Below are 27,216 nucleotides of genomic sequence, written 5' to 3'. Positions count from 1 at the left end.
TTAAGATTTATTTATTTATTTCAAAGGCAGAGTTACAGAGATGCAGAGGCAGAGGAAGGGAGGGAGATGCAGAGGCAGAGGAAGGGAGGGAGGGAGGGAGGGAGATAGAGAGAATATCTTCCATCAGCTGTTTCACTCCTCAAATGGCCACATGGCTGGAGCTGGACTGATCTGAAGCCAGGAGCCAGGAGCCTCTTCCTGGTCTCCCACGCGGGTGCAGGGGCCCAAGGACTTTGCCATCTTCTACTGCTTTCCCAGGCCATAGCAGAGAGCTGGATCAGAACTGGAGCAGCCGGGACTTGAACTGGAGCCCATATGGGATGCTGGCACCACAGGCAGCAGTTTTACCTGCTACGCCACAGTGCCCACAGTGCCGGCCCCCATCTTTTTTTCATACTAAGCCTTCAGGGTCAGCATTTATCATTTGCGGCATGTCTAACTCGCAGCTAGCTCCATTCTCAGTCTTAGGAGCCACGTGAGGCTAAGAGTGATTGTGCTGGACCCTGCTTGAGCCATCACTGCTCCTCCCAGGGTGTACATTAGCAGGAAACTGGAATCAGCAGCAGAGCCGGGACTCAAGGCCCGGCACTCTGATGTGGGGAGCGCTGTGCCAGATGCCCGCCCTGCTTCTGTTGTGTTCAAAGCCCACTGGTGCACAGGCTCGTTTGAGAAGCTAATAAGGCAGGGGGGTGTTGCGTTGCTGCTTTCTCATAACCACAGCACTATGGGGTGGAGACCATGCCCACGGCTGGCTCACAGACTTCTTGCCTGGCTTGGGAAGCCTACCAGTAAGCAGAAAAGCCAAACAAATATCCCCTATAAAAAGTGATATGTGGGGGCCAGTGCTGTGGCGTAGTGGGAAAAGCCACCTCCTGCAATGCTGGCATCCCATATGGATGCCGGTTCGGGTCCTGGCTGGTCTTCTTCTGATCCAGCTCTCTGCTATGGCCTGGGAAAGCAGTAGAAGATGGCCCAAGTCCTTGGGCCCCTGCACCCACGTGGGAGACCAGGAAGAAGCTCCCAACTCCTGGCTTTGGATCGGCCCTGCTCTGGCCATTGAGGTCATCTGGGGAGTGAACCAGCAGATCAAAGACCTCTCTCTTTCTGCCCCTGCCTCTCTGTAAATCTGCCTTTCAAATAAATAAATAAATCTCTCTCTTTTTTTAAAGTGATACCTATTGTAATAGAGAAAGACCGAGGGGCCAAATGGCTACCTAGGAGAGTAATTTACCCCATCCAGGAAGACAAGAGAAGGCTTAGGGGGTGGGAAGAAGTGATGTCTAAGCTGCAAACTACAGAGTGAGTAAAGAACGGAGAAGGCAGGGCTGGGGAGGGTCAGCAGCCTTGTGGGGAACTGACCTCCAGGGGGCAAGTGAGGTTGGCACCAGGCTTGATTCTCTGGGCAGCCTCGTGAGCACTGGGGGCTGAGAGGCAGGCTGTCCATAGACCTTGAATAGGCACACCCAGCACAGGAAGGAACTCCACGTCCAAAACATTCCTTCACCCTTTCAGCTCAAGTTCTCCAGGCAGAGACTTCAGTGCTTCCACAAACTCTTCTAAAGGAAACCAGGACTGGCTGCCGTAGTGATTACCGTATTGTCTTCCCAGATCACGTCGGGCCTAGATGTTCCGTGTGGATTTAGAAAAGTGCAAATGATTGAAGCTCCGCGTGAGGAGAGACGGGTAAAATACCAGCGTACAGCTAATCGGAGAGCGACTTCACCCTGCATGGGGTGGGGCCGGTCTGTGCAGGCTTCACAGAGGGTGGGACACTGAGGGTCTGCAAGAAGAGCAGAGACGGTTCACGCCCCGGAGAGAGGGGCCCTTCTGCTGACAGGGACCACTACGAAGTGTCAGGCACTGGGGTAACAATCTTTTTTCTTTTTTTTTTTTTTTTTTTTGACAGGCAGAGTGGACAATGAGAGACAGACAGAGAGAAAGGGCTTCCTTTGCCGTTGGTTCACCCTCCAATGGCCACCACGGCCGGTGCGCTGCGGCCGGCACACCGCGCTGATCCGATGGCAGGAGCCAGGTGCTTCTCCTGGTCTCCCATGGGGTGCAGGGCCCAAGCACTTGGGCCATCCTCCACTGCACTCCCTGGCCACAGCAGAGAGCTGGCCTGGAAGAGGGGCAACCAGGACAGAATCCAGCGCCCCGACCGGGACTAGAACCCGGTGTGCCGGCGCCGCAAGGCGGAGGATTAGCCTATTGAGCTGCGGCACCGGCCTCTTATTCTTTTTTTAAAGACTTATTTTATTTATTTGAAAGACAGAGTTACAGAGAGAGGTGGAGACAGAGAGAGAGGTTTTCCATCTGCTGGTTCACTCCCCAGATGACTGGAAACGGCCAGAGCTGCACTGATCCGAAGCCAGGAGCCAGAAGCTTCTTTCAGGTCTCCCACATGGGTGCAGGGGCCCAAGGACTTGGGCCATCTCCTACTGCTTTCCCAGGCCATAACAGAGAGCTAGATTGGAAGAGGAACAGCTGGGACTCAAACCGGCACCCATATAGGATGCCGGTGCTGCAGGCTGGGGCTTTAACCCACTATGTCACAGGGCAGGCCCCACAGTCTTCTTCTTTGGATCACTTAATCTTCATCAGAACCCTAGACACTATCATCACTATTCATAAAGAAATCAAGGCACAGAGAGGGAAAGTAACTCGTCTAGAGTCACGCAGTAAGGGTTAGAGCAGTTTAACGCCAGCACTCACTTCACTAACCCCCACGCCAGGGGTGGGGAACATCCAGCCCGCAAGGCCAATGGAGGCCCAGGAAATCATCTGGTCTGGCCCTGCCAAGGCAACTGCAGGTGGACCCAGAATCCAATACATCTATCAGGGGCTCATGTGTAGCTTATAATTTTGTGTGGCCCTTGAATGATGTTATAGATATCCGAATGGCGCTTGGTTGGTTCCCCACCCCTGTGCCTATGCCATACCCTGGGGCTGAATGTTAGCAAGGAGTGTCAGAGACCAAACTAACCAAGGAGGCAGTGGCCAAATAATGCAGTCTTGGCACGAGTGCCTCAAAGACAGGCTCAAGGTAGCCATTAGGCAAATAGGCTTTATTCCTGAATGCATATATAATTGATCACTAATGATCCTATCTTCAAATGTGGTTGCATTAAGAGAACATTATATTCATATCCAGATTTTACTTCCTGCAGCGGTGCACTGCCTCAACCTATTCCTGTAGGATCCCTTAAGCTGTCAAGAGGTGTCAGGAGCCAGCCCTCTGTTGTTAGCTGTAAAATGCAAGAGCTGGAAAGACAGCTCATCAGAGAGCGAGGAGGAATAAGCCCCATTCAGAGGGATAGGCCAAGGCTGGGTCCTCTCCTGGCGCACTGCCCACCAGGGCTGTCTCTTCTCTAAGAACCTGTGAAATACACAGCAAGGTGTCTTTCCTCTTTTAGCCAAAGCAGTGTGGCCCAGCAGGGAGCTGGTGGGTCCCTGCCCCACCCCTCCATCCTCCTATATTCACACATACCAACCCCCTACCCCCACACCCGGGAGCCTGGGGCTTTCTTCTCTCAGCTGCCCCTGCAGCTGTTCAGGACTTTCTGAAGAGAGCTCTCCAAAAATCTTCCACAGAGACAGGAGCGACTCCAGTAATCCTGCTGCACAGGGGGTTGGGGGTAGGGGCTTTGATTTTGAGAAAGGAGAGGGCTTCCTGACATCGCAAGCTTTACAGAGCCGCCACACCTTTTTATTTTATTTTATTTTTTAAGGGTTTGTTTATTTATTTGAAAGTTAGAGTTACACGCGGAGAGGAGAGGTAGAGAGAGAGAGCGAGAGGTTTTCATCCTATGGTTCACTCCCCAGTTGGCCACACAGCCGGAGCTGCGCCGATCTGAAGCCAGGAGCCAGGAGCTTTTTCCAGGTCTCCCACATGGGTGCAGGGGCCCAAGGACTTGGGCCATTTTCCACTGCTTTCCCAGGCCATAGCAGGGAGCTGGATTGGAAGTAGAGCAGCCAGGTCTCAAACTGAAGAGTTAAAATTGTATATGTGTGGGTGTAAAAAGTTAAGCTTAAGCTTACAGGTTTAAACCTTCCTGGTGCAGCTGTGAAAATAAGACAGAGTAAAGTAGCACTTTGACAGTAGGGACTCCATTTTGGAGCACTTGAGACTCCATTCTGGGAAAGCACCCCCCCCCCCCAACCGTGAGACTCTGGTCTGAAACTATGATCTCAAATAGTCGGACAATAGCAGTGCACTACATCACCCTTGGCAGAGCACAAAAACCCCCTAGCATGATTGCTCAAGCTTAAAAGTAGAAAGGTTGCACCTGGGTTACTTGGGCTAATAATGAAGATGTGATTTGTCTGTGTCTTACATTAATGTCAAGTCCTAATTGCTAATTGTAAGATTGTAACTGGTATTGTCAAGATTATGATGAATATTAATTTCACTTAGGTTTTAGGTTATGTTGACCCCAGTAACCATATACTCTCTTTTGATTTTATGTACTCTCTTTTGATCTTAGCAACTGTGTATAGCAACCGTGCATAGCAACCGTGTATTACCCCCTCCCCGGTTTTGCGGTTTTTGCTTTTATAAACCCTAACCTTTGGTTATTCGGGGCTGCTCTGCTCTTGTATGATCAGACAGCCGCAGCATGCTGGATAATCAATAAAGCTTCCCCTTGCTGTTTGCATAAGAAACGTGTCTCTTGGTGACGTTTTTCGGGCGGTCGACTCTAACAGAACCAGTGCCCATATGAGATGCCGGCGCTTCAGGCCAGGGCATTAACATGCTGTGCCACAGCACCAGCCGCTGCCACACCTTTTAAAGTTGTGCTCCCTGTTGTCCCCAGCCAAGGACTTGTAGGTGGAAAGTCCTGTCTCTGCAGCCCCCAGGCCTGACCTCGCACAGCAAACCCAGACAGATCCTCCTGGGAGACAGCGTCAAGGAGGAGGCAGGTCCACAGCATGGCTTATGCACTGCCTTTCCTGGGACATGCCTGGGCCACTTCCTTTCCTGGCACCATCACAGGGGGACCTTTCTTCCTACCCACTGCTTCCTCCCCTGAAAGATCAGGACAGGGTCCAGCAATGTGGTGCAGCATCCCATATCAGAGCACCAATGTGAGTCCCGGCTCCTCCACTTCCCATCCAGTCCCAATGCCCCTGGGAAAGCAGTGGACGATGGCCCAAGTGTGAGACGTGGGTAGAGCTCCAGGGCCCTGGCTTCAACCTCGCCCAGCATCTGGGGAGTGAACCAGTGGATGAAAGATCTTTCTGTCTCTCCTTCTCTCTCTCTCCTTTCAAATAAATAAATCTATGTTTCTAGAGACCATTCAAATTGTATTCAACATAGTACTGGAAGTTCCAGCTAGAGTGATTAGGCAAAAGAAAGAAATAGAGGGCATCCAAATTGGAAAGGAGGAAGCCAAATTGTTACTGTTTGCAAATGACATCGTCTTATATACAGAAAAGTCCCCAAAGACTCCACTTTTTGCTGATAGAATTCAGCAAAGATGCAGGCTATCAAGTCAAAGTACAAAAACCAGTAGCATTGTTATATACTGACAGTGAATCATTTGGAATCATCTGGAAGAGAAACCAAGACGGCAATTGCATGTCCAGTAGCTACACTAAAGAGAAAGAGAATACCTGGGAATAAATTTAACCCAAGAGGTAAAAGAGCTCTACAATGAAAGCTATAAATCATCAATGAAAGAAATCAAAGAGTATTTTAAAATTTGGGATTAGCATGTAATACCGGTAGTTTTATAGGCTACAGTACAATATTTCAACACATATACCCGGCATGTCCTGATCATGACAAACAATTAGCCTCCCCAGAGATCTTACTTCTTTACAGCTTTGTGCTCCTACCTACTGTCCTGTAGTTCCACCTGAAAGACTCCCTCCATGCAGGGCAGGTCTAATGGTGACAAATGTCCATGTCCCTCCAAATTTCAAGTTCGATGTCAAAGTTTTAAGAAGTGCGGAATCTAGGAGGTGATGAGGCCACAGGATTCCACTCTCCTGGACAAGAAGAGTGTTTTTTTAATTTGAAAGGCTGAGTTAGAGAGGGAGAGACAGAGAGAGCTCTCCCATCTGCTGGTTTACTCCCCAAGACAGACACAACAGCAAGGATTAGGCCAGGAGCCTGGAACTCAATCTGGGCCTCCCATGTGGGTGGCAGGGGCAGAAGTACTTGGGCCATGGTCTGCTGCCTTCTCAGGCACATTCGCAGGGAGTTGGATCAGAAGTGGAGCATCTGGGACTTGAATCGGCACCCACATGGGATGGCCGGTTCTGTAGATGGCAGCTTACCCCTGTTGCGCCACAGTGCTGGTTCCAACATTCTTTCGTACACCCACTTCTCACACCAGAAAATTGAGGGTTAAAAAGACTTAACCGACTGTCAGACTAAGATCTCACAGCTTAGAAGCAGCTGATCTGTGGTTCAAAGCCAAGCAGGTCTGCAGCCTTCAGGAAGATTCCAGGCGTGCTGTTGGGATTGACTTATGTGTTGGGAAGACTGGCATCCCAGTCGGTGGAGAAAATAGCGTATCAGAGTCCCACATTTGGCAAGTTTAATTCCTGGGGCATTACATCTTCATCCAGGCCGGGGGTCACCTGTCTTAAACATCTGAGTTATGTTCAACAAAGACTCTATTTCTACCCCAGCCCTACAGGAAGCCTCATTAAGCCTTTGGACTCCTCCTAGCTTATATTACTCTCTCCCAGTCCTGTGCCTTCTTAATGCATTCTTTGCATCCCAATGATTTCTTGCTCAGCCTGTCCCCTCAACACTGCAGACTACTGGGGTGTTAGCCATCTCCCCACAGCAAGCTCCCTGCCGGTCTGTATTTGGCATTGTGTGCCTCTTTTTTTCTTGAGATTTTATTTATTTATTTGAGAGGTAGAGTTACAGACAGTGAGAGGAAGAGACAGAGAGATAGGTCTTCCTTCCATTGGTTCACTCCCCAAATGGCCGCTACGGCCGGTGCTGCGCCAATCCGAAGCCAGGAGCCAGGTGCTTCCTCCTGGTCTCCCATGTGGGTGCAGGGCTCAAGCACTTGGGCCATCCTCCACTGCCCTCCCGGGCCTCAGCAGAGAGCTGGACTGGAAAAGGAGCAACCAGGACTAGAACCCGGCACCCACATGGGATGCCAGCGCCACAGGCGGAGGATTAACCAAGTGAGCCATGGCGCCGGCCCCCATTGTGTGCCTCTTTGACAGTTCAAAGCTGACCCCACTGCAGCCCAGTCTCCCTCAGAAGCCTCCTCTAAGGCCATGACTAAAATCTTCTTTAAGCTCCCTGCAGTTTTTATAGCATGTGCAAGCTAGTAGTTATACCTTAAGTTGTTCCTTCGTGTAACAGAGACTCAAAGCTCTTGTAGGGAGTGGCTGGTTAGCGTAGTGGTTAAACACTGATTAGATGTCTGCATCCCAGGGTCGGTGCTGTGATACATACTGTGATAGAGAAAGAACGAGGGGGCCAAATGGCTGCCTAGGAGAATAATTTACCCCATCCAAGAACATCAGAGAAGGCTTTGGGGGCTGGCGCTGTGGCACAGTTGGTTAAGCCGCCACCTGCAATGCCAGCACCCCATATGGGCACTGGTTTGAGTCCTGGCTGCTCCACTTCCGATCCAGCTCCCTGCTAATGCTCCTAGGAAAGCAGTGGAAGATGACCCAAGTGCTTGGGCCCCTGCACCCACATGGGAGACCTGGATGACGCTCCTGGTTCCTGGCTCCTGGCTTTAGTCCGGCCCAGCTCTAGCCATTGTGGCCATTTGGGAAGTGAACCAGCAAATGGAAAATCTCTTTCTCTGTGTCTTTCCATATTCCTTTCTGTAACTCTGATTTTCAAATAAAATAAATAAATCTTAAAAAAAAAAAAAAAAAAAGATGGCTGCATCCCAAAGGGGACTACCTGGGCTCCATTCCCATTTCTCACTCCTGGCTCCAATGCAAACGGTGGGAGGCAGCAGCAATGGCTCAGATAATTGGGCCCCGGCCACCTACGTGGGAGACCTGGATTGAGTCCCCAGCTCCTGGCTTTGGCCTGGCCCGGCCCTGCCTCTTGTGGGCATTGTGTGCTTGTTTCTCAAATAAGAGAAAGAACGCTCTTCCAGCATAGGGCTGTCTCTCCTGCTTCTTTCTTCATCAAGTCCTCTTCCAGCCCAGAGCTCTGGGTACTGTCCCGGTCAGCCGCAGTGAGTGAGGAAATGCTAGCTTTACAAGCTTGCTTATCTCATCTGTCTGTGGCAAGGCTGGGCCTCCAGGGCTTTAGGGATTCCATGCACTCATTCAACACTTCTTTCAGTGTTTTCTAGAGGGAAAACACTGGGATCAAAAGATAAGTGACAAGGCTCTTGCCCCCAGAAAACTCAAGTCTGGTGAGAGCAACAGATCCAGACCGAGATAGAGTGTGCTGATAGAAGTGTGGTGAGGGCTTCCTGGAGGAGGTGGTGCAAGAGGAGTAGCCAAGGCTGGGGTGGGTTGGAGAGCTTTTCAGGCAGGGAGAGAGGAACACCAGACACCAGAGGTGGGGGATGTGCTGCATTCAGGCAGGTACTCACGCTCAAGCATGAGAGCAGTGAGTGCAGCCAGAGAGGCCAGATCCGGAAGCTCATGCTAAGGAGTTTGACCTTGTCCTGAGAGTCACCACGATCTACTGAAAGGTTTTGTGCAAGGCGGGAACACAATCAAATTTATGGCTTGTATACATCATTCTGGCTGTGGAGAATGGTGGGAGTGAGGTGAGATATGGGAACCAGGCTGCAGCCCAGTAGATGAGTTAGGAGTTCATTGCTGTAGCTGGGATGAGTGACAGTGGCATAGACCAAAGCAGTGATTGTGGGGATGAGGAAAGTGGACGTTAAGAAAGACACTCGTGGGCTGGCGCCGCGGCTCAATAGGCTAATCCTCCACCTAGCGGCGCCGGCACACCGGGTTCTAGTTCTGGTCGGGGCGCCGGATTCTGTCCCGGTTGCCCCTCTTCCAGGCCAGCTCTCTGCTGTGACCTGGGAGTGCAGTGGAGGATGGCCCAAGTGCTTGGGCTCTACACCCCATGGGAGACCAGGAGAAGCACCTGGCTCCTGGCTTTGGATCAGCGCAGTGCGCTGGCCGCAGCGCGCCAGCCGTGGCAGCCATTGGAGGGTGAACCAACAGCAAAAAGGAAGACCTTTCTCTCTCTCTCTCTCACTATCCACCCTGCCTGTCAAAAAAAAAAAAAAAAAAGACACTCGTATCTACATGAACTCTGTTCTCTTTATATTAATTTTTTTTTTTTTGACAGGCAGAGTGGACAGTGAGAGAGAGAGACAGAGAGAAAGGTCTTCCTTTGCCGTTGGTTCACCCTCCAATGGCCGCCGCGGCAGGTGCGCTGCGGCCGGCGCACCGCGCTGATCCGATGGCAGGAGCCAGGAGCCAGGTGCTTTTCCTGGTCTCCCATGGGGTGCAGGGCCCAAGCACCTGGGCCATCCTCCACTGCACTCCCTGGCCATAGCAGAGAGCTGGTATATTAATTTTTAATACATAAATAAAATTGGGGCTCTGTTGCGGTTGATTTCTTCTGAGAGGAGGAGTGTGGTGGGGGCAAGAGGTGTGGAGTCACCACACAGACCCTGGGAGTCGGGTATAAGCAGGCCAGAGGCGAGCAGCCTGCAGACTCATTTATTTCAGTTGCTACAGCTGCTTATATAGCAAGGCAGCCAATCTGGTCAAGGGGCGGTCTATGCCCTAACCAATTACAGCCTGTTGCCAGGCAGTTTCCAAAGCCATCTAATCACAGCCTGTTGCCAGTCAGGCTCTGTTGTCATGTGGTTTCCGAAGCCATCCAATCATGGCTTGTTGCCAGGCAGTTTCTGTTGTCAGTGGCCATCTTGGCATGACCTTCTCACCTTCTCATGACCTTCTCACCTTCTCATTCCACCACAGGGCTGGTCTTGTGGCATAGCAGGTGAAGTTATGCTGGTATCCCATATGGGCACTGGTTCACATCCCAGTTCCTCCACTTCTGATCCAGCTCCCTGCTAATGGCCTGGGAAAAGCAGTAGAAGATGTTCTAAGTACATGGGCCCCTGCCACTCACGTAGAGACCCAGATGAAGCTCCTGGCTCCTGACTTTGCCCGGCCCAGCCTGGCCATTGCAACCATCTGGGGAGTGAACTAGTGGATAGAAGACCTCTCTCTCTCTCTCTCTCTCTCTCTCTGCCTCTCCCTCTCTCTCTGTAGCTCTGATTTCAAGTAAATAAACAATCTTTTTTTTTTTTTTTTTTAAAGGAAAGACATTGGTGACTAATGGGATTTGGGAGGTGGGGGAGAGAAGAACCAGGATGACAATAGGATTTCTTTTGTTTGTGATTGGGTGGAGGCATTCGTGGAGATTTGGCAGCTAAGAAGGGCAGGTCTCTGAGCGTGGGGAGCTAGGATATTGGGACAGAGTGAGTTTGAGGTGTCTGCTGGACACTCAAGTTGAGATGTCCAAAGGCAGTTGACGAGAAGATCTGACACCCAGGGGAAGGGGAGGGCTCTAGGTGTTTAGGATATAGAGCTGTGTGGAGAAGGGAGCTGGAGAAGGAGAAGAGATGAGGCCACACGGAGGCAGTGAGGATGGTGCAGGATTCGCCCGCTCGAGGAGTGGATGAGAGAGTCCGCGGTGGAGACTGGAACCGTCGTGCAGAGCCGCCAGAGGCAGGCTGGGAAAGGGGAGCTGAGGCAGCACCCGGGGTTCCAGCAGCTGCTTTAGGACTCTCGGTGGCAGAATGGGTGCAGAAGTCAGCTTTCAGCAAAGTCAGGAGGATGCAGACGGTGCCTAGATGGGTGCATATATTTACTGAGATTCATTGAGCTGTACACTTCTTTCGGCATTTGACCATAAGCAAATTATACCTCATCAAAGCACTGGACACAGATTCTATAAGAAATATTTGAACACAATCATATGCTGGGAAAAGAGAAAGTCACAGGAGAGAAGGATTACAGGGAGCGGGTTCCAGAGGTAGATGGGAGAAGCTTCGGGCAGTGGAAGGGCTAGGTTTGGACAGGAAGGAGATGTGTCTTTCACCAACAGAGGAATGAGGGAGGAGGCAGGGAGGTTGGTGGGGGTAGCTATGTTGGGTAGGGGTAAGGTAGGAAATGCAAAGTTTTCATTTAAGACTTTCCTTTCTCTATGTAGCTGGACTCCAGATGTGGTGGTTATAAAATATGTCCATAAATTCCTTGCTCCTCTGCTCTTCAAAAGATGGAATTGAATCTCCCTCCTTTTGAGTCTGTTTTGGACTCATGTCTAACAAAAAGAATGCAAAAGAAATGATGACGTGAGGGTATTTCAAAAATTCAGGGAAGGGCCGGCACTGTGGTGTAGAGGGCCAAGCTTCTTCCTGGGCTGCTGAAATCCCATGTTAGAGCACCAGCTGGAGTCTCGGCTGCTCTGCTTCCCATCCAGCTCCCTGCTGATGTGCCAGGAAAGCAGTGGAAGATGGACTGAGTCCTTGGGTCCCTGCCACCCATTTGGGAGACCTGGGTGGGGTGCAGGGCGTCTGGCGTCAGCCTGGTCCAGCCCCAGCTGTTGAGCCCATTTAGGGAATAAACCAGTGGATGGAAGCTCGCTTTCACTCTCTCTCTCTCTCTCTTTCCCTCTCTCTCTCTCTCCAACTCTGCCTTTCAAATAAATACATGTTTACTTAAAAAAAGTTCATGGAAAATAAAACATAAGTTTATTTTAGTGCAAAAAGTTGAAATCCATGCCTATGTTGGATGAGTATTTAAAAAGCTGATGAAAATGTGTATTACGGAAAACTATGCATAAATTTCAAATTTATTTTGCATCCAAATGAATTTATCTTTTCTTTAAAAAGATTTATTTATCTATTTGAAAGGCAGAGTTACAGAGAGGCAGAGACACATACAGAGAGAGAGAGAGAGAGAGAGAGAGAGAGAAAATCTTCCGTCCCCAAATGGTCACAATGGCCAGGGTTGGGCCAGGGGCTGGACCAAGCCAAAACCAGGAGCCAGAAGCTTCTTCTGGGTCTCCCACATGAGAACAGGGACCTACATACTTGCACCATTCTCCACTGCTCTCCCAGGCACATTATCAGGGATCAGAAGTGGAGCAGTCGAGACTTGAACCGGTGCCCATGTGGGTTGCCAGTGCTGCAGAGGGCAGCTTAACCCACTGTGCCATATTGCTGACCCCAAATTTATCTTTTAATTCCAGTTTTGAAGTACCCTCATATGTCATTTTCAAGACTAGGTTATAAAAAACTGACTTTTGTCTTAATAGGATAATCAACTGTCCTGACTTACCTGGGATGGAGGGATTTCCTGGGATGTGCAAAATCTGAGAAAGTTCTGGGAAAGTTAGTACAAGTTGATTGCTCTTGTCTTGGGCTGGCTTGCTCTCTCTCTCTCTCTCGGATCACTCGCTCCAATGGAAGCCAGCTGCCATGTTGACAGCTACCCTACAGAGTAAACCACAGGGTGAGAAGCTAGGGGAGGCCGGTTTCTCAGCAGCCAGCTAGGAAATGAGGCTTCAACCCAACAGCCAAGGAGGAATTCCGGTCTATTGGAAGCCACGTGAATGGAGTGTGGGGGCGGCGGGGGCAGTGGGGGCAGCTCCTTCCCCACTGAAGCCTTCAGATGAGACTTCAGCCCCTCCAGACAACACGACTACAGCTTCATGACAGAAATATCTAGCTAGGCTGACCCTACATTTTGACCCACAGAAGCTGTTAGTTAATATTTATTGTCTTATTTGTACTTGAGACACAGTTGGAGACAGAGTTATCCACTGGCTCACTCCCCAAACACATACCCCTGTTTAAGTTGGATAACTTCTCTCCAGCTGCTCTGGGTGACTGCAGACCATGTGTTTCCTCACTTTGTATTCCAGCAATGTTATGCAGTATCCAACAATATCTTCTCCCTCCAACAATACCTTTTGGTAAAGGAAATTTGCCAAAAGCCTATTTAATTTTCTTACTGAATATATTGATCATTAGCACTGTCACTGGCTTTAAAAGCTGCTTGGTAAAAAAGTAACCTGTTATTATTTTGACCAGGAGACGTACAATTTGAAAGAATGCCTTTATAGCTTTGAACATTGTTCTTTTCTTTAGGGAGAAATTTCATCAATGTTGCATTATTTTCTGCCTCTTCCCTACTCTAGAAAGTTTGTTTTGACTCTAAGAGGAGCCACTGAGGTTTTTTTTTTTTTTTTTAAGATTTTATTTATTTATTTGAGAGGTAGAGTTACAGAAAGCGAGAGGGAGAGACAGAGAGAAAGGTCTTCTATCCGCTGGTTCACTACCCAAACGGCTGCATCTGCTGGGGCTCTGTGGATCCAAAGCCAGGAGCGAGGAGCTTCCTCTGGGTCTCCCACATGGGTGCAGGGACCCAAGTGCCTGGGCCATCTTCTACTGCTTTCCCAGGCCATAGCAGAGAGCTGGACCAAAAGAAGAGCAGCCAGGACTAGAACTGGCACCCATATGGGATGCTGGCGCTGCAGGAAGAGGATTAACCTACTGTGCCACAGCACCGGCCCTGATTTTTGGTTTTTTGAAAATGTTTATTTACTTATTCTCATCTGCTTGAAAGGCAGTGTCAGAGGGAGGGAGGGAGGGAGGGAAGGAGGGAGGTAGAGAGAGAGAGAGAGAGAGAGAGAGAGTCCCAGGTGCTCCATTTCTGATCCAACTCCCTGCTAATGCACCTGGGAAGAAATCAGAAGATGACCCAAGTGCTTGGACCCCCATCACCCAAATGGGAGACAGATGGAGTTCCGGGCTCCTGGCTTTGGCTTGGCACAGCCCTAGCTGTTATAGCCATTTCGGAAGTGAAGCACTGGATGGAAGATCTCTCTCTCTCCCTATCTGTAATTCTGCCTTCAAATAATAAATCATTTTTTTAATGGCTAATCCTCTGCCTAGCGGCGCCGGCACACCAGGTTCTAGTCCCGGTTGGGGCGCCGGATTCTGTCCCGGTTGCCCCTCTTCCAGGCCAGCTCTCTGCTGTGGCCAGGGAGTGCGGGAGGATGGCCCAGGTGCTTGGGCCCTGCACCCCATGGGAGACCAGGAAAAGCACCTGGCTCCTGGCTCCTGCCATCGGATCAGCGTGGTGCGCCGGCCGCGGCGGCCATTGGAGGGTGAACCAACGGCAAAGGAAGACCTTTCTCTCTGTCTCTCTCTCTCACTGTCCACTCTGCCTGTCAAAAAATTAAAAAAAAAAAAAAAAAAAAAAAGACTTGCCTCTTGGAGGTTTCCACACTTCCGATCAGCACTTTCCTTCATAGCTGTTCACCAGCAAATGCCACACTCACACACAGATTCACTCCATGTTTGTTTGCACTGGATTCTTGGTCAATGTTTCACTCACATCTTTTTTCTAAGTTTAAAAGTGCAGCATTCAACATCCTAATTTAATTAACCTTTAACCAGCTAGTTTGAGTTACTGGTCCATTTATGAGAACAGAGAATGAAATGTAACAAAACAAGTTTGGGGGCTGGTGCTGTGGCATAGCAGGTAAAGCCACTGTCTGCAGTGTTGGCATCCCATATGGGAGCAAGTTCAAGTCCTGGCTGCTTCAATTCTGATCCAGCTCCCTGCTAATGTGCCTGGAAAAGCATCAAAGGATGGCCAAGGTGCTTGGGTCATTGCCACCTATGTCGGAGACCCGGATTAAGCTCCTGGCTTTGGCCTGGTACATTGGCCTGGCTGGTGTGGCCATCTGGGGAGTGAACCAGCAGATGGAAGATTTCTCTGTCTCTCCTCTTTCTCTCAATAACTATGACTTTCAAAGAAATAAATATTTTTTAAAAAAGTTACCTATGTCTTCTTAATAGACTGTTAGCTGGCATACTCATAGAGCCATGGCAGTATAAACTTTAAGAGCAAAATGAGTGTAACAGGATTTCTGAGAAAGTCATAATATAGGGGTTCGTGTTGTGGTTCAGCAGGTTAAATGCTGCTTGTGATTCTCGCATCCATATCAGAGTGTCAGTTCCAGTTATGGCTGCTCTGCAGTTTTTTTAAAGATTGATTTATTTATTTTGAAAGTCAGAGATACAAAGAAAGAGAGAGAGAGAATAGCTTCCACCCATCTGCTGAATTACCACCCAGATGGTCACAGTGGCTAGCATCTGGCCAGCCCAGGAGCCAGAAGCCAAGAGCTTCATTCAGATCTCACATGGGTGCAGGGGTCAGAACACTTGGGCCATCTTCCACTTCTTTTCCCAGGCAATTAGCAGAGAGCTGGATCAGAAGAGGAGCAGCCAGGACATGAATCAGTGCCCATATGGATGCCAGCGCTGCAGGCAGAGGATTAGCCTACTATGCCATAGCGCTGGCCCCACAGATCCATTTCTGATTCCTTCTAAAGTGCCTTCAAAGGTAGCAGAGGATGACGTAAGTACCTGGGCTCCTGCTGCCCACATGGGAGACCGGACGGAGTTCCAGGCTTCTAGATCCGACCTGGATCAGCCTGGGCTGTTGCAGCTCTTTGGGGAGTAGAAGATTTTCTCTCTTTCTGTGTCCATTTTTCTCTCTGTTGCTCTGCTTTTCGATAAAAATGATTAAATGAATGAATCTTTGGGAAATAGAAGCAAAGGTTTTTTAGTTCAATAAAATAGCCTGCAGACAACTTGAGAGATTATTGGTCCCGGGGCCACATGTTAGAGGGATGCTGATTCATGGGAGAGATGGTTGCCCAGTCAGGGGACTGGAGGACTCGTAGACGTGCAATAGTGTAAGTGGAGTGAGTGCAAAAGCTGAAGGGAAAGGCACAGTGTGGTCCCATTCATGAAAATGCGAAAAAAAAAAAAAAAAAGTATAATGTTTCAGTGCATAGAAAAAAGCACCAGTAGGGACAACAGCAGAGATGAGTGTGAGAGGGGAGAGAGAGAGCTGGAGAGCTAAGAGAACATGCACTTCTACTCTGTGTATGTCCATCTTTCTATTTTCTTTGGTTGTACCCAAACACATTGTTACTTAAAATTTACCTTCTTAAGTGTTTAGTTCAGTACTGTTAAGCATCGTTGCATTGTTGTACAGCCCATCGGCAGCCATTGTTTAGAACTATACCTACAAATCAGCAACAAATCAAATCCTAGCCTCTGGCAACCACCAGTCCACTTTCAGTTTCTTTGAGTTTGACTACATTATATATATATTAGGTAGGTGGAATTCGACCTCATTTGTCTTTTTGTAACTGGCTTATTTCATATGACATAAAAGTCTTCAGGGTTTATCCATGCTTGTCTATAGCACATGTCAGGATTTGCTTTCTTTTTTGAAAAGCTTTTGAAAGAGGGGCTGGCACCATGGCTCACTTGGTTAATCCTCTGCCTACAATGCCAGCATCCCATATGGGCACCAGGTTCTAGTCCCAGTTGCTCCTCTTCCAGTCCAGCTCTCTGCTGTGGCCTGGGAGTGCAGTGGGGGATGGCCCAAGTGCTTGGGCCCCTGCACCTGCATCGGAGACCAGGAGGAAGCACCTGGCTCCTGGCTTCGGATCGGTGTAGCTCTGGCCATGGCGGCCATTTTGGGGGGTGAGCCAATGGAAGGAAGACCTTTCTCTCTCTCTCTCTCTCTCACTGTCTAGCTCCATCTGTCAAATAAAATAAAATAAAATAAAACAAAAGCATTAGCTTCAAAAAAATTTTTAAAGAGATCTATTTATTTGAAGAGTGACAGAGAGAGAAAGAGAAGGAGAGACAGAGAGAGATCTTCCATCTGCTGGTTGACTCCCCAAATGCCTGCAGTGGCCAGGGCTGGACCAGGCTGAAGCCAGGAGCTAGGAATTCCATCCTGGTCTCCCACATGTGGCAGGGGCCAAGTACTTGAGCCATCCTCTGCTTCTTTTCCAGGTGCATTAGCAGGAAGCTGGATTGGAAGCAGAGTAGCTGGGACTGAAACTAGTGCTATGATATGGGATGTGGCATCGCAAGCCGGCAGTTTAACCTCAGCTCCAGCTCCTCCATCCTTTTTATGACTGACTAATATTCCACATGTTAATATTAAGCCACATTTTGTCGATCCATTCATTTGACGCTGGACACTTGGGTTGCTTCCACCTTTAGGCATTGTGAGTTGTGCAGCTATGAATGTGGGTGTGGCTAGGTTTTAGTTATGGTGTGAGTGGCCCCCAAAGGTTCATACATTGGAAGCGTGGTTCCCAGGGTGGCAGTGCTGGGAGACAGTGCGAGCCTTTGGGAAGTGGTGACTAGTAGGAGGTCCTCAGTCCATAAGTGTGTACCCTAGAAAGGGGTTAAGGTATTTCTTGTGGGACTCTGGTTCTCTTGAGAGAATTGCTATAAAAGCCTGAGCCTGAACCAGCATGTGGCACAGCGAGTCTCACATGTGCACTGGTCCAAGGCCTAGCTGTTCCACTTCTGTTCCAGTTACCTGTTGATGTGCCTGGGAAAACAGGAGTTCCAGGCTCCTGGCTTTGACCTGGCCCAGCCCTGGCACCTGTGACCATTTCGGGAGTGAACTAGTAGGTGGAAGATCTCTCCATCTCTCCCTGTCTCTCTGTAACTGCCATTTAAATAAATAAAGCAAATCTTTTGTTTTTTAAAGCCAGACCCTGGACCCACTCAATCACTTTCTGACTTCCTGTCTGAATTGTGAGCCCTTATTCCACAGGTGCTCCTGTCACTGAACCTGCCATGATGTGTCACAGTCAAGAGGACCCTCACCAAAGCTGAGCCAATGCCAGTGTCATGCCCTTGAACCTAGAAAACTCCGAGTGAAATAAGCCTTTTTCCTTATAAGTAGCCTGCCCTTGGTCATTGTAGTAGTAAGTCAAAACTAATACAGACATATAAATATCTCTTTGAGACCTTGCTTTTAGTTCTCTGAGATATGTATCCAGAAGTGGAATTGCTCAACTGCTTGTCTTTGTCTTTTATGATTTAAATGTACACAGGCTGGCATGATGGTACCAGGGGTTAAGCTGCTGCTTGCAAGGCCAGCATCCCATATCAAAGTGCCAGTTTGAGTCCGGGCTGCTCTGCTTCTGATCTAGCTTCCTGTTAATGTGCCTGAGAAAGCAGGAAGCAGCAGATGATGCCCTAAATGCTTGGGTCCCTCCCACCCACACGGGAGATCTGGACGGAACTGTAGGCCTCTGGCTTTGGTCTGGGCTAACATCGACCACTATGGGCATTTGAGGAGTGAACCAACAGATGGAGGATCTTTCTCTCTGTCTCTCCCTCTCTGAGTCATTCTGCTTTTCAAAATGAATAGGCGGCCGGCACCGTGGCTCAATAGGCTAATCCTCTGCCTTGCGGCGCCGGCACACCGGGTTCTAGTCCCGGTCGGGGCGCCGGATTCTGTCCCTGTTGCCCCTCTTCCAGGCCAGCTCTCTGCTGTGGCCAGGGAGTGCAGTGGAGGATGGCCCGAGTGCTTGGGCCCTGCACCCCATGGGAGACCAGGATGAGTACCTGGCTCTTGCCCCAGATCAGTGGGGTGCGCTGGCTGCAGCGCGCCAGCCGCGGCAACCATTGGAGGGTGAACCCACGGCAAAGGAAGACCTTTCTCTCTGTCTCTCTCTCTCACTGTCCACTCTGCCTGTCAAAAAAATAAAAAAATAAATCAATAAGCAAGTCTTTAAAAATGAATAAAATTTACAGAGAAACAAAAAAATAAGTAACCTCAGAATGTGGATTTTGGGGCTGGCACTGTGACGTAGCAGGTAAAGCCACCACCTGCAGTGCTGGCATCCCATATGGGTGCCGGTTCAAGTCCTGGCTGCTCCACTTCCAATCCAGCTCTCTGCTATGGCCTGGGAAAGCAGTAGAAGATGGCCCAAGTCCTTGGGCCCCTGTACCCATGTGGGAGACCCGGAGAAAGCTCCTGACTCCTGGCTCCTGGCTTCAGATCAGTGCAGCTCTGGCTGTTGTGGCCAACTGGGGAGAGAACCAGTGGATGGAAGACCTTTTTCCCTCTGCCTCTCCTTCTTGCTCTGTGTAACTCTGTCTTTAAAATAAATAAATAAATCTTAAAAAAAAAAGAATGTGGATTTCAGCAGAACCTATACAGACATGGGTAGGAAATGTGTGGATCCTAAAAGTAATTTTGCAGGCTTGCTCAAGTTTTCTTGGAAGCAAGATAATCTGCAGGTCAGGCTAATGAGGTAGGATAAGGTTGAAAAATCAAACTGAATGATTCAAATACATTTTCCAGTTTCCTACATTTGTGTGTTTATTCCTGAAAGTTCTCTGACTTTGGTATATCCTTTTGCCTGCCAACTTGACCCACATGTCAAGTGGACTTCATACATATCTCAAATGTTCTCTCCACTCTGAGGCCCCTTTTAAGCTTCCTATCAAGCTGTCCAAGAAAGTTGACTTTTCCCACATCTGAGGACTCACAGGGCTCTTTCTTCATACTATAAGGGGTGGATTGAGACTCATACTCATATAAGTGGTTGTTGACACTCATCTTCAGATTTGAGTTCAACATTAACAAGCATGAGTCAAGGGCTCTAGTCACAATTTAGATTAGAACCCACACTCAGCATTTATTAATAAGGACTTAGTGAGTATCTGCCACATGTGTGGCACTGTTATGGAAACTGAAGTAGAAAGGAGGATAAGGGCCCTGCCCCTGCGAATGTACTCTTCATAGTTTGCATGTATTTTCTTCCCACTTTGGAGAAATCAAGAACCTATTTTTCTGAAAGATTTATTTGAAAGGCAAAGCAACTGGTGTGGTGTGGGGAGAGCTCTTCCATCTGCTGGTTCACGCCTCAAATGGCTGTAAACAGCTAGAGTTGGGCCAGGCAGAAGCCAGGACCCAGGGACTCCAACTGGGTTTCCCATATGGGTAACAGGAGCTCAAGTACTTGAGCCATCATTTGCAGCTTCCTGGGTGCAGGAAGCCTTTCCCAGGAAGTTGTTTGGTAAGTGAAGTGTCCAGGACTCCAACTGGCACTCTGATATGGGATGAGGGTGTCACAAGCAGTGGCTTAATCTGTTAAGCCACAATGCCTGCCCCAAGAATTCATTTTTGAACTCATTAAGCATTGGGCACTTAGGGATAGCAATTGGAGATCATAGCCCCCCACACACATTTTAAGTTCATTAAGTATTTACTGCATACCTCTTCTCCTATTCATTCTCCTAACAGTTTTATTGGGAATAATTTGTATGCCATACAACTGACTAAGTTAAAGTATATAATTCAATGGTTTTTAGTATGTTCATGGAGTTGTACAAGTACTACCATCCTCCTCCTCCCCAGTGAAACTCCATACCCATTAGCAGTTACTCTGCATTTCCTCCAGTTCTCTCAGTCCTGAACAAACTGCTTTCTCTCTATGGATTTGCCTATTTTGGACATTTTACAAAATGGAATCATGTAATAATTTGGTCTTTTGTGACTGGCTTCTTTCACTATTCTCTTCTTCTTCTTCTTCTTCTATTTATTTGAAAGGCAGAGTTAGAGAGAGATGAAGGGAGAAAGGGAGGGAGGAAGGGAGGGAGAGGGGTACAGAGGAATCTTTCATATGTTGGTTTACTAACCAAATAGCCACAGTGGGCTGGGTCAGGCTGAAGCCAGGAGCCAAGAGCTTCATTTGGGTCTCCTACATGGGTGGCAGGGGTCCAAGCACTTGGTCCATCTTGCGCTGTTTTCCCAGGAGCATTAGCAGAGAGCTGGATCAGAAGTGGAGAAACTGGTACTTGAACCAGCACTCATACGGGATGCCAGCATTGCAGGTGGTGGCCTACCCCACTATGTCACAACAGCAGCCCTAATTAACTTACTGTTAACTCCTGCTGCAGTATTTCTTTTTATTGCCAAATCATATTCCATTGTACAAACACTTTTCTGTCGCTGTTTGTGCCTTCATCAGTTGGTGAACGTTTATTTGTACTGGCAATTATGAGCAGTGTGGCTAAGAACATTGGGCACAGGTTTTGTTGGACCAAAGTTCCCAATTCCCTTGGATATATGCCTGGAGAACTATTTAATACAGTAACTGTGTTGAACCTTTTGAGGAACTACCAGGCTGTTTTCCAAAGTGGCCGCACCATTTTCCATTTCCACCAGCAGTGTATGAAGAGTTCCAGCTCCCCCATTTCTTCTCTCAAAGTTAATTTTTTTTAATCCTAACCATCCTCCAACATATATATATATACATACATATATAAAATAATTTACAACTTTAAAAATTGCAAAGATAGCACAAAGCGTTGCGGTCTCCCTTTCACTCGGCTTCCCGGTACTGGCAGAGTCCCACTACTCTGAAATAACATCAAGAGATTCAGCTTTAGTTCTTGACGGCTGAGGTGGGTATTAAGAGCTTGGCACCCCCAAGGCCGGCGCTGTTTCTCCGTAAAGGAGACAGGAGGCGGCCAGAAGCGGGGCACATCCTGGTGCCCGAGGTGACACCGGAGTTCAAGGAGGCAAAGCCCGGGAAGGAAGGCACTTCCTGGCGACACGCGTCCTCAGGTTGTCCCCAGCCGGACAGCAAGCTCCGGGTTGGTCCAGTGCTTCCAAAGCCTCTCGCGCCCATCTCCTGACGCGAACCATCTCCATCCTCGGCTCCGCTGCGCGCCGGACCCGAGAACAAACCGGCAGCCGACACGTCCCGTGCCACACCCAGCCCTCACCGCGGGGCGCTCGGGCACGCGCCGGCCACTCAGGGGCCACTTCTGCCCGCCCAGACCCGACAGGCGGCTCCCCACTGGCTGGCCGTGCCGAGGGCCCGCCCTCCGGAGGCGGCGGGCCTATCTAACCCCGGGTCGCCGCCTGAGCGAGGGGACTCGGGGACCGGGCGCTGGACGCGCGCTCGGGTCGCAGCTCCGCAGGCCCGGCACGGAGCAGGGAGGCCCACAACGGCGAGGCCAGGCCCGGGACCGGACCAGCCGGCTCGCGCGTCCCTTTGTCCGCTCTCGAAGCGAAGAGGCGGGGCCGCGGCGGCGGCGGCACCCGCCCCGGAAGCGGAAGTGCAAGCGCCGCGGGGTCTTGTCCAGTGTGAGCCCGGCCCGAGCTCCAGCCGTTCCGCCCTCTCTGGTCGCTGCGCGCTCTCTCTGCTGCCCGTGTCCCGCTAGCTGTCCCCACCATGCTGTCTCTAGACTTTTTGGACGATGTGCGGCGAATGAACAAGAGGCAGGTGAGGTTGGCCGCCCTCTGTTTCCTCAACTTCCCCTTGTCCCCATGGACGCCGCCACTGCGGGACCCCGACGGACCCCAGGGCCCCGAGCCGCGGGCCCGAGAGGGTCTGAAGCCGGGAGCCTTCCCTGGCTGTGGGGTCGGCCGTCGGAGGCTGCTTTGTGTGCCCCGGGGTTTAGCCCCCTGCCACCGCGGGGCCTGCCTGGGGCAGCGGTGTGTGCAGCTTCCATTCCTGCCCTTGAGCCGGCGGAGCAGATGGAAACCGTGGGGCGCGTTGTGAGCGGGAGCTGGGGCTTCCTACTGATGGAGACGTTGTACGGCGGCAGACCCGTGGTGCCTCGCAGCCCAGCGACTCCTGATGGGTTCCGGAGACGAGGGTTAGCAGTTCACCGCTAATCCGGCTGCCGGGGCCGCTCGGGAGGGCGGTTGTAGGCCCCACAAAAGCCATTTTGCTGCTTTCGGTCGGTCGCAATCCTTTTTGGGTCCTGCGAGGCTGCCCGAACTTTGCCTTGGACCATTCTTTGAAGTTGGAAGAGTTACTCTGCTTGCCCTTAGCAGTAAGGTGGCCGCTCCCCGTCTCAGGTTGGCAGCCCTGGGATCTTGAAATTTAGGTCTCCTGGTTTAGTCTGTAGACCTTCCCCTGCCTTGGTCTGCCAGATTATATGTTAGAAGGGACTGGGAATAGCGTTGTAATTACTCCGTCGTTGGAAAAGGTTCCTTCTTTTGGGTGTGTGTGTAGAACCTGGTTCTACACCGGGTGTGTGCGTGGAACCTGGTTTGCTTGCGTCGGACCTCTTCCCAGTATTGCTGTCGAGACCTGTCCCGGTGTCGTTACATCGTTTATGATAGCGCTCCAGATGTTTTACGTGTTGTATAATGCTTTTTTAAAAATTTTATCTGTTTATTTGAGAGGCAGAATTACAGACAGAGGGAGAGATAGAAAGGTCTTGCATCTGCTGGTTCACTTCCCAGATGACCGCAACGACCAGAGTTGGGAGCTTCTTCCGGGACTGGTGCAGGGACCCAAGCACTTGCTGCTTTCCTTGGCTGTTAGCAGGGAGCTGGATCAGAAGTGGAGCAGCCAGGACTTGAACTGCGCCCAATGGGATGGCGGCATTGCAGGTGTTTGTTTTACCCACTATGCCACAGCGCCAGCCCCTTATCCATGTTTGGGTTTCTAGATATCACAGATATTTCTCTGAAGAAAATGTTTATTTTGGGTCTGCTGTCCATTGGACGCTGTGCTAGGCACAGTGACACAAAGACAAGACAGACTGCCTTCAAGGAGCATCCGTGGGTACAAAGTGACCAAGGCAAAGTGTGAACTTTTTTGAGCTCTTGCTGTGTGTGAAGTGCTTCATCTGAGGGTCTTCCAAAAATTTGTGGGAAATGCGTATTATGTAAAAACTACGCATGGGTTTTTGCTCCAAAATAAACTTATCTTTTAATTCTATTTTTCTGTGAATAGTTTGAAGTGCAGAGGAGGTGGGTAATGTTCTTGTTATACATGTGAAGAAAATAGGCTTTGTGAGAAGCAGTTCTGACTAGAAGTTGAGAGTGTGGACTCAGAAGCTAGACTTCAGAGGCTTGAGGTAACTGTTCCTTACTGGCGTGTGCTTTGGGCTAGTTAACCTCTCTGTGCCTATCTTTATCTTCTCATTGTGGTAGAAGTATATAAAATATAACATTTGCCATTTTAACCATTGTTAAATGATTTATTTATTTATTTATTTGAAAGGCAAAGTTACCGGGGCTGGCACTGTGGCGTAGTATGTTAAGCTGCCGTCTGCGGGGCCAGCATCCCACATAGGTGCCCATTTGAGTCCCGGCTGCCCCACTTCCCATCCAGCTCCCTGCTAATTTTCCTGGAAAGCAGCAGAAGATAGCCCAAGTGCTTGGGCCCCTGCGTCCATGTGGGAGATCCGGATGAAGCACCTGTCTCCCAGCTTTGGCCTAGCCCAGTCCTGGCCATTGCAGCTATTTGGGGAGTGAGCCATCAGATGGAAGGAAGAAAGAGTTACAGAGAGAGAGGGAGAGAAAGATCTTCCATCAGCTGATTCACCCCCCAGCTAGCTGCAACAGCCAGGGCTGGGCCAGGCGGAAGCCAGAAGCCTGGAACTCCATCTGGGCCTCCCACATGGGTGGCAGGGGCCCAAGTGCTTTCCCAGGCACATTAGCGGAGAACTTGGAAGTGGAGCACCTGGGACTGGAACTGGCACTCCTATGGGATGCCGGCATTGCAGGCAGTGGCTTAACCTGTTGTACCACAACGCCAGGCCCTGTTCTCACCATTTTTAAGTGTATCCTTCAGAGGCAATATTTGCATTTACAGTCTATATTGTATATGAGCTGATATGAAGATTAACTGAGTTAATTCATAGCAAGTTCTTAGAATGTGCTCGGCACATGATAGATATTAGCTGCATTGTTGTTGGCAGTGTTTTGCTGCTAGAGAGATTTTAAAAGTTTGCCTAAGATCCAAGGTGAATGGCAGGACCTGGATTTGATCTCAGCTCTGATTTCAAAGCCTCAACACTGGGACCAGAAAGGATAAGACAGTTTCTAGCAGTGGTAGGAAGACTGAGAGACATTTCAGTCAGCTTCAAGGAGAGTCTTGAAAGACCTTAGCAGTCACCTTTGTGGGTTGGTTATCATTTAGATAATTCAGGATGGAGAGGAAGTAAGAGCATTCATTGAACACTGGATTTGAGGCTTCCGAGTTACACAAGGCACACTTCCTGCCCTCGAAGAGTTTCTCATTCTAATAGTGAAAGAAAGAAAATGCTGATTATTACATAAGCAGTACGATGCATACTATAACAGAATTACAAGCTGAGGGAACAGAAATGTGAAGTTAGGAAGTAGAAGCTATCCTGCCCTTCTCTTTCCACTGCATGGAATGATTGTGGTTCAGAATTCATTGCTTCCGTACCTTCAGGGTAATTGAAATATAGTAGTTGTAGGTATTGACAGCTAATCAAATGAGGAGAGAATCTAGAATTTTTGTTCTATTCTTGTAAAAACTCATTTGCATAGCTTTTCTATTTATGCCTAATTTTATATTATGCATATATCATCAAATGTTTCTGTTATTTTATTCTTTAGGTTTTCTTTCGATTTTTTTAAAGGTTTATTTATTTATTTGAAAGAGTAACACAGAGAAGGAGAGGCAGAGAGAGAGGTCTTCCATCCGCTGGTTCACTCCCCAGTTGGCCACAATGGCCGAGCTGTGCTGATCCGAAGCCAGGAACCAGGAGCGTCTTCCAGGTTTCCCACATGGGTCATGGGCCCAAGGACTTAGCCATCTTCTGCCGCATTCCCAGGCCATAGCAGAGAGCTGGATCAGAAGTGGAGCAGCTGGGACTAGAACTGGTGTCCATATGGGATGCCGGCATTGCAGGCGGCGGCTTTACCTGCTACACCACAGTGCTGGCCCCTCTTTTACTTTTTTATAAAGATTTGTTGTTTATTTGAAAGGCAGAGTGACACAGGGAGATCAGTCTTTCACTCTCTGGTTCATTTCTCAAATGGTGACAACAGTCAGAATTGTGCCAGGCTAAAACCAGAAGTTAGGGAACTCCATCTGGGCCCCCGTGTGAGTGCGAGGGACCCAACTACATGGGTTCTGCGCCTTCCCAGGTGCAATAGCAGGAAGCTGGATCTCCAGCCCTCCAACCTGCATTTCATATGGAATGCGGGTGTCCCAAGTGGTAGCTTCGTCTGCTGTGTCACAACACCTGCTCTTGGGTTATTGTTCTTTTTTCCCCCTTAGGAGGTTCAGGAGGAATACTTTTGTAAATAAACTCCTTTCATTTACACCAGGGTGCTGCTCCCTAAATTCTGGTCATTTAAAATGTTTGAAGAGTGGGCTTTTAGGTGTAGCAGGTTAAGCTGCAGCCTGGGCACCTGCACCCCGTATCAAGAGTGCCTGGATTTGTGTCCCAGCTCTACTGTGCATTCCAGCTTCCTGCTAATGTGCACCCTGGGAGGCAGTAGGTGATGGTGAAGGTATGTGGGTCCCTATCACTCACACACCCAGATTGAGTTCCTGGCTCTTGACTTTGACCTGGCCCAACCTGATTTCTTTTTGTTGGTATATAGGGGTTTTCATTTTATATAAATGGAATCATAGAGTATGTATTCTTTAAATTTTAACTATTTTGTCTTTAATTTTTAAAAGATGCCCTTTTCTTAGGGCAGGTTTAGTTTCACAGCAAAATTGAGGAGAGATACAGAAATTTCACGCAAACCCTCAGCCCCCACACAGGCCTAAGCTCCCCCAGTACCAGCATCTCTCACCAGAATGGTGTGTTTGCTATAACTGAGGTGCCTTCACTGACACGTCATAATCTTGTAGAGTCCAAAGTTTCCCTTAGCATTCACTCTTGGTGTTGCGTGTTCTGTGCATTTGGACAGATGTGTGGTGCCGTGTATTTCCCTGCCATAAAAATCCTCTTTGTTTCACTTCTTTATCCCTTTACTCCCACCCTTGGCCACTACTAATCCTTTTACTGTTTCCATAGTTTTGCCTTTTCTAGAATGTCATACATGGGTAGCTGGACTTAGGCAGTACATAGCCTTTTCAAATTGCTTCTTTCACTTAGTAGTAAGCATTTAAGTTTCCTCTATGCCTTTTCATGACCTGGTAGCTCATTTCTTTTTCAATTTTTTTTATTTTTTTTTAATTATTTATTTATTTATTTGAGAGGTAGATTTACAGACAGAGAGAGGGAGAGACATAAAGAAAGATCTTCCATTGGCTGGTTTACTCCCCAAATGGCAGCAATGGCTGGAGCTGAACCAGTCCAAAGCCAGGAGCCAGGAGTTTCCTTTAGGTCTCCTACGTGGGTGCAGGGGCCCAAGGACTTGGGTCATCTTCCACTGCTTTCCCAGGCCGTAAGAAGAGAGCAGCCAGGATGAGAAATGGCACATATATGGGATGCCGGCACTACTGGGGGGAGGCTTAGCTCACTATGCCACAGCACCAGCCCCTTGATTGCTTTTAAGTTTTGATAATTTTTAATAAAGCTGCTGTAAATATCTGTGTTCAGGTTTTTGTGTGGGCATAGGCTTTTAGCTTCTCTGGATAAATACCAAGGAAGAGGATGGCCAGATCATATGGTAAGAATATGTTTAGTT

General features: G+C 49.1%; 1 protein-coding gene across 6 annotated transcripts in view; it reads left to right on the top strand.

Moving 5' to 3' along the window:
* SEC11A (SEC11 homolog A, signal peptidase complex subunit) overlaps nt 1-27,216 on the top strand; it is an 82,435-nt gene that overhangs the window by 12,343 nt on the left and 42,876 nt on the right. For 4 of the 6 annotated variants that reach the window (XM_089310749.1, XM_008275310.5, XM_017337548.4 and 1 more), the window contains exon 1: nt 21,933-22,078. The exons of the other annotated variants lie outside the window; for them this stretch is intronic. Coding sequence is in view for 3 of the 4 variants with exons in the window: in XM_008275310.5 (XP_008273532.1) it covers nt 22,028-22,078 (51 nt within the window). In the remaining variant the exon portion in view is untranslated. Of the gene's footprint in view, nt 1-21,932; nt 22,079-27,216 lie in introns of those variants that run through there. 6 annotated transcript variants of the gene reach the window in all.

The sequence above is a fragment of the Oryctolagus cuniculus genome, chromosome 12 (genome assembly GCF_051225735.1).
Source record: "Oryctolagus cuniculus isolate XC-2025 breed Fujian yellow rabbit chromosome 12, ASM5122573v1, whole genome shotgun sequence".
Lineage (NCBI taxonomy): Eukaryota > Metazoa > Chordata > Mammalia > Lagomorpha > Leporidae > Oryctolagus > Oryctolagus cuniculus.
The sequence above is the reverse complement of the archived record's forward strand: the minus strand, read 5'-3'. Positions and strand labels throughout refer to the sequence as shown.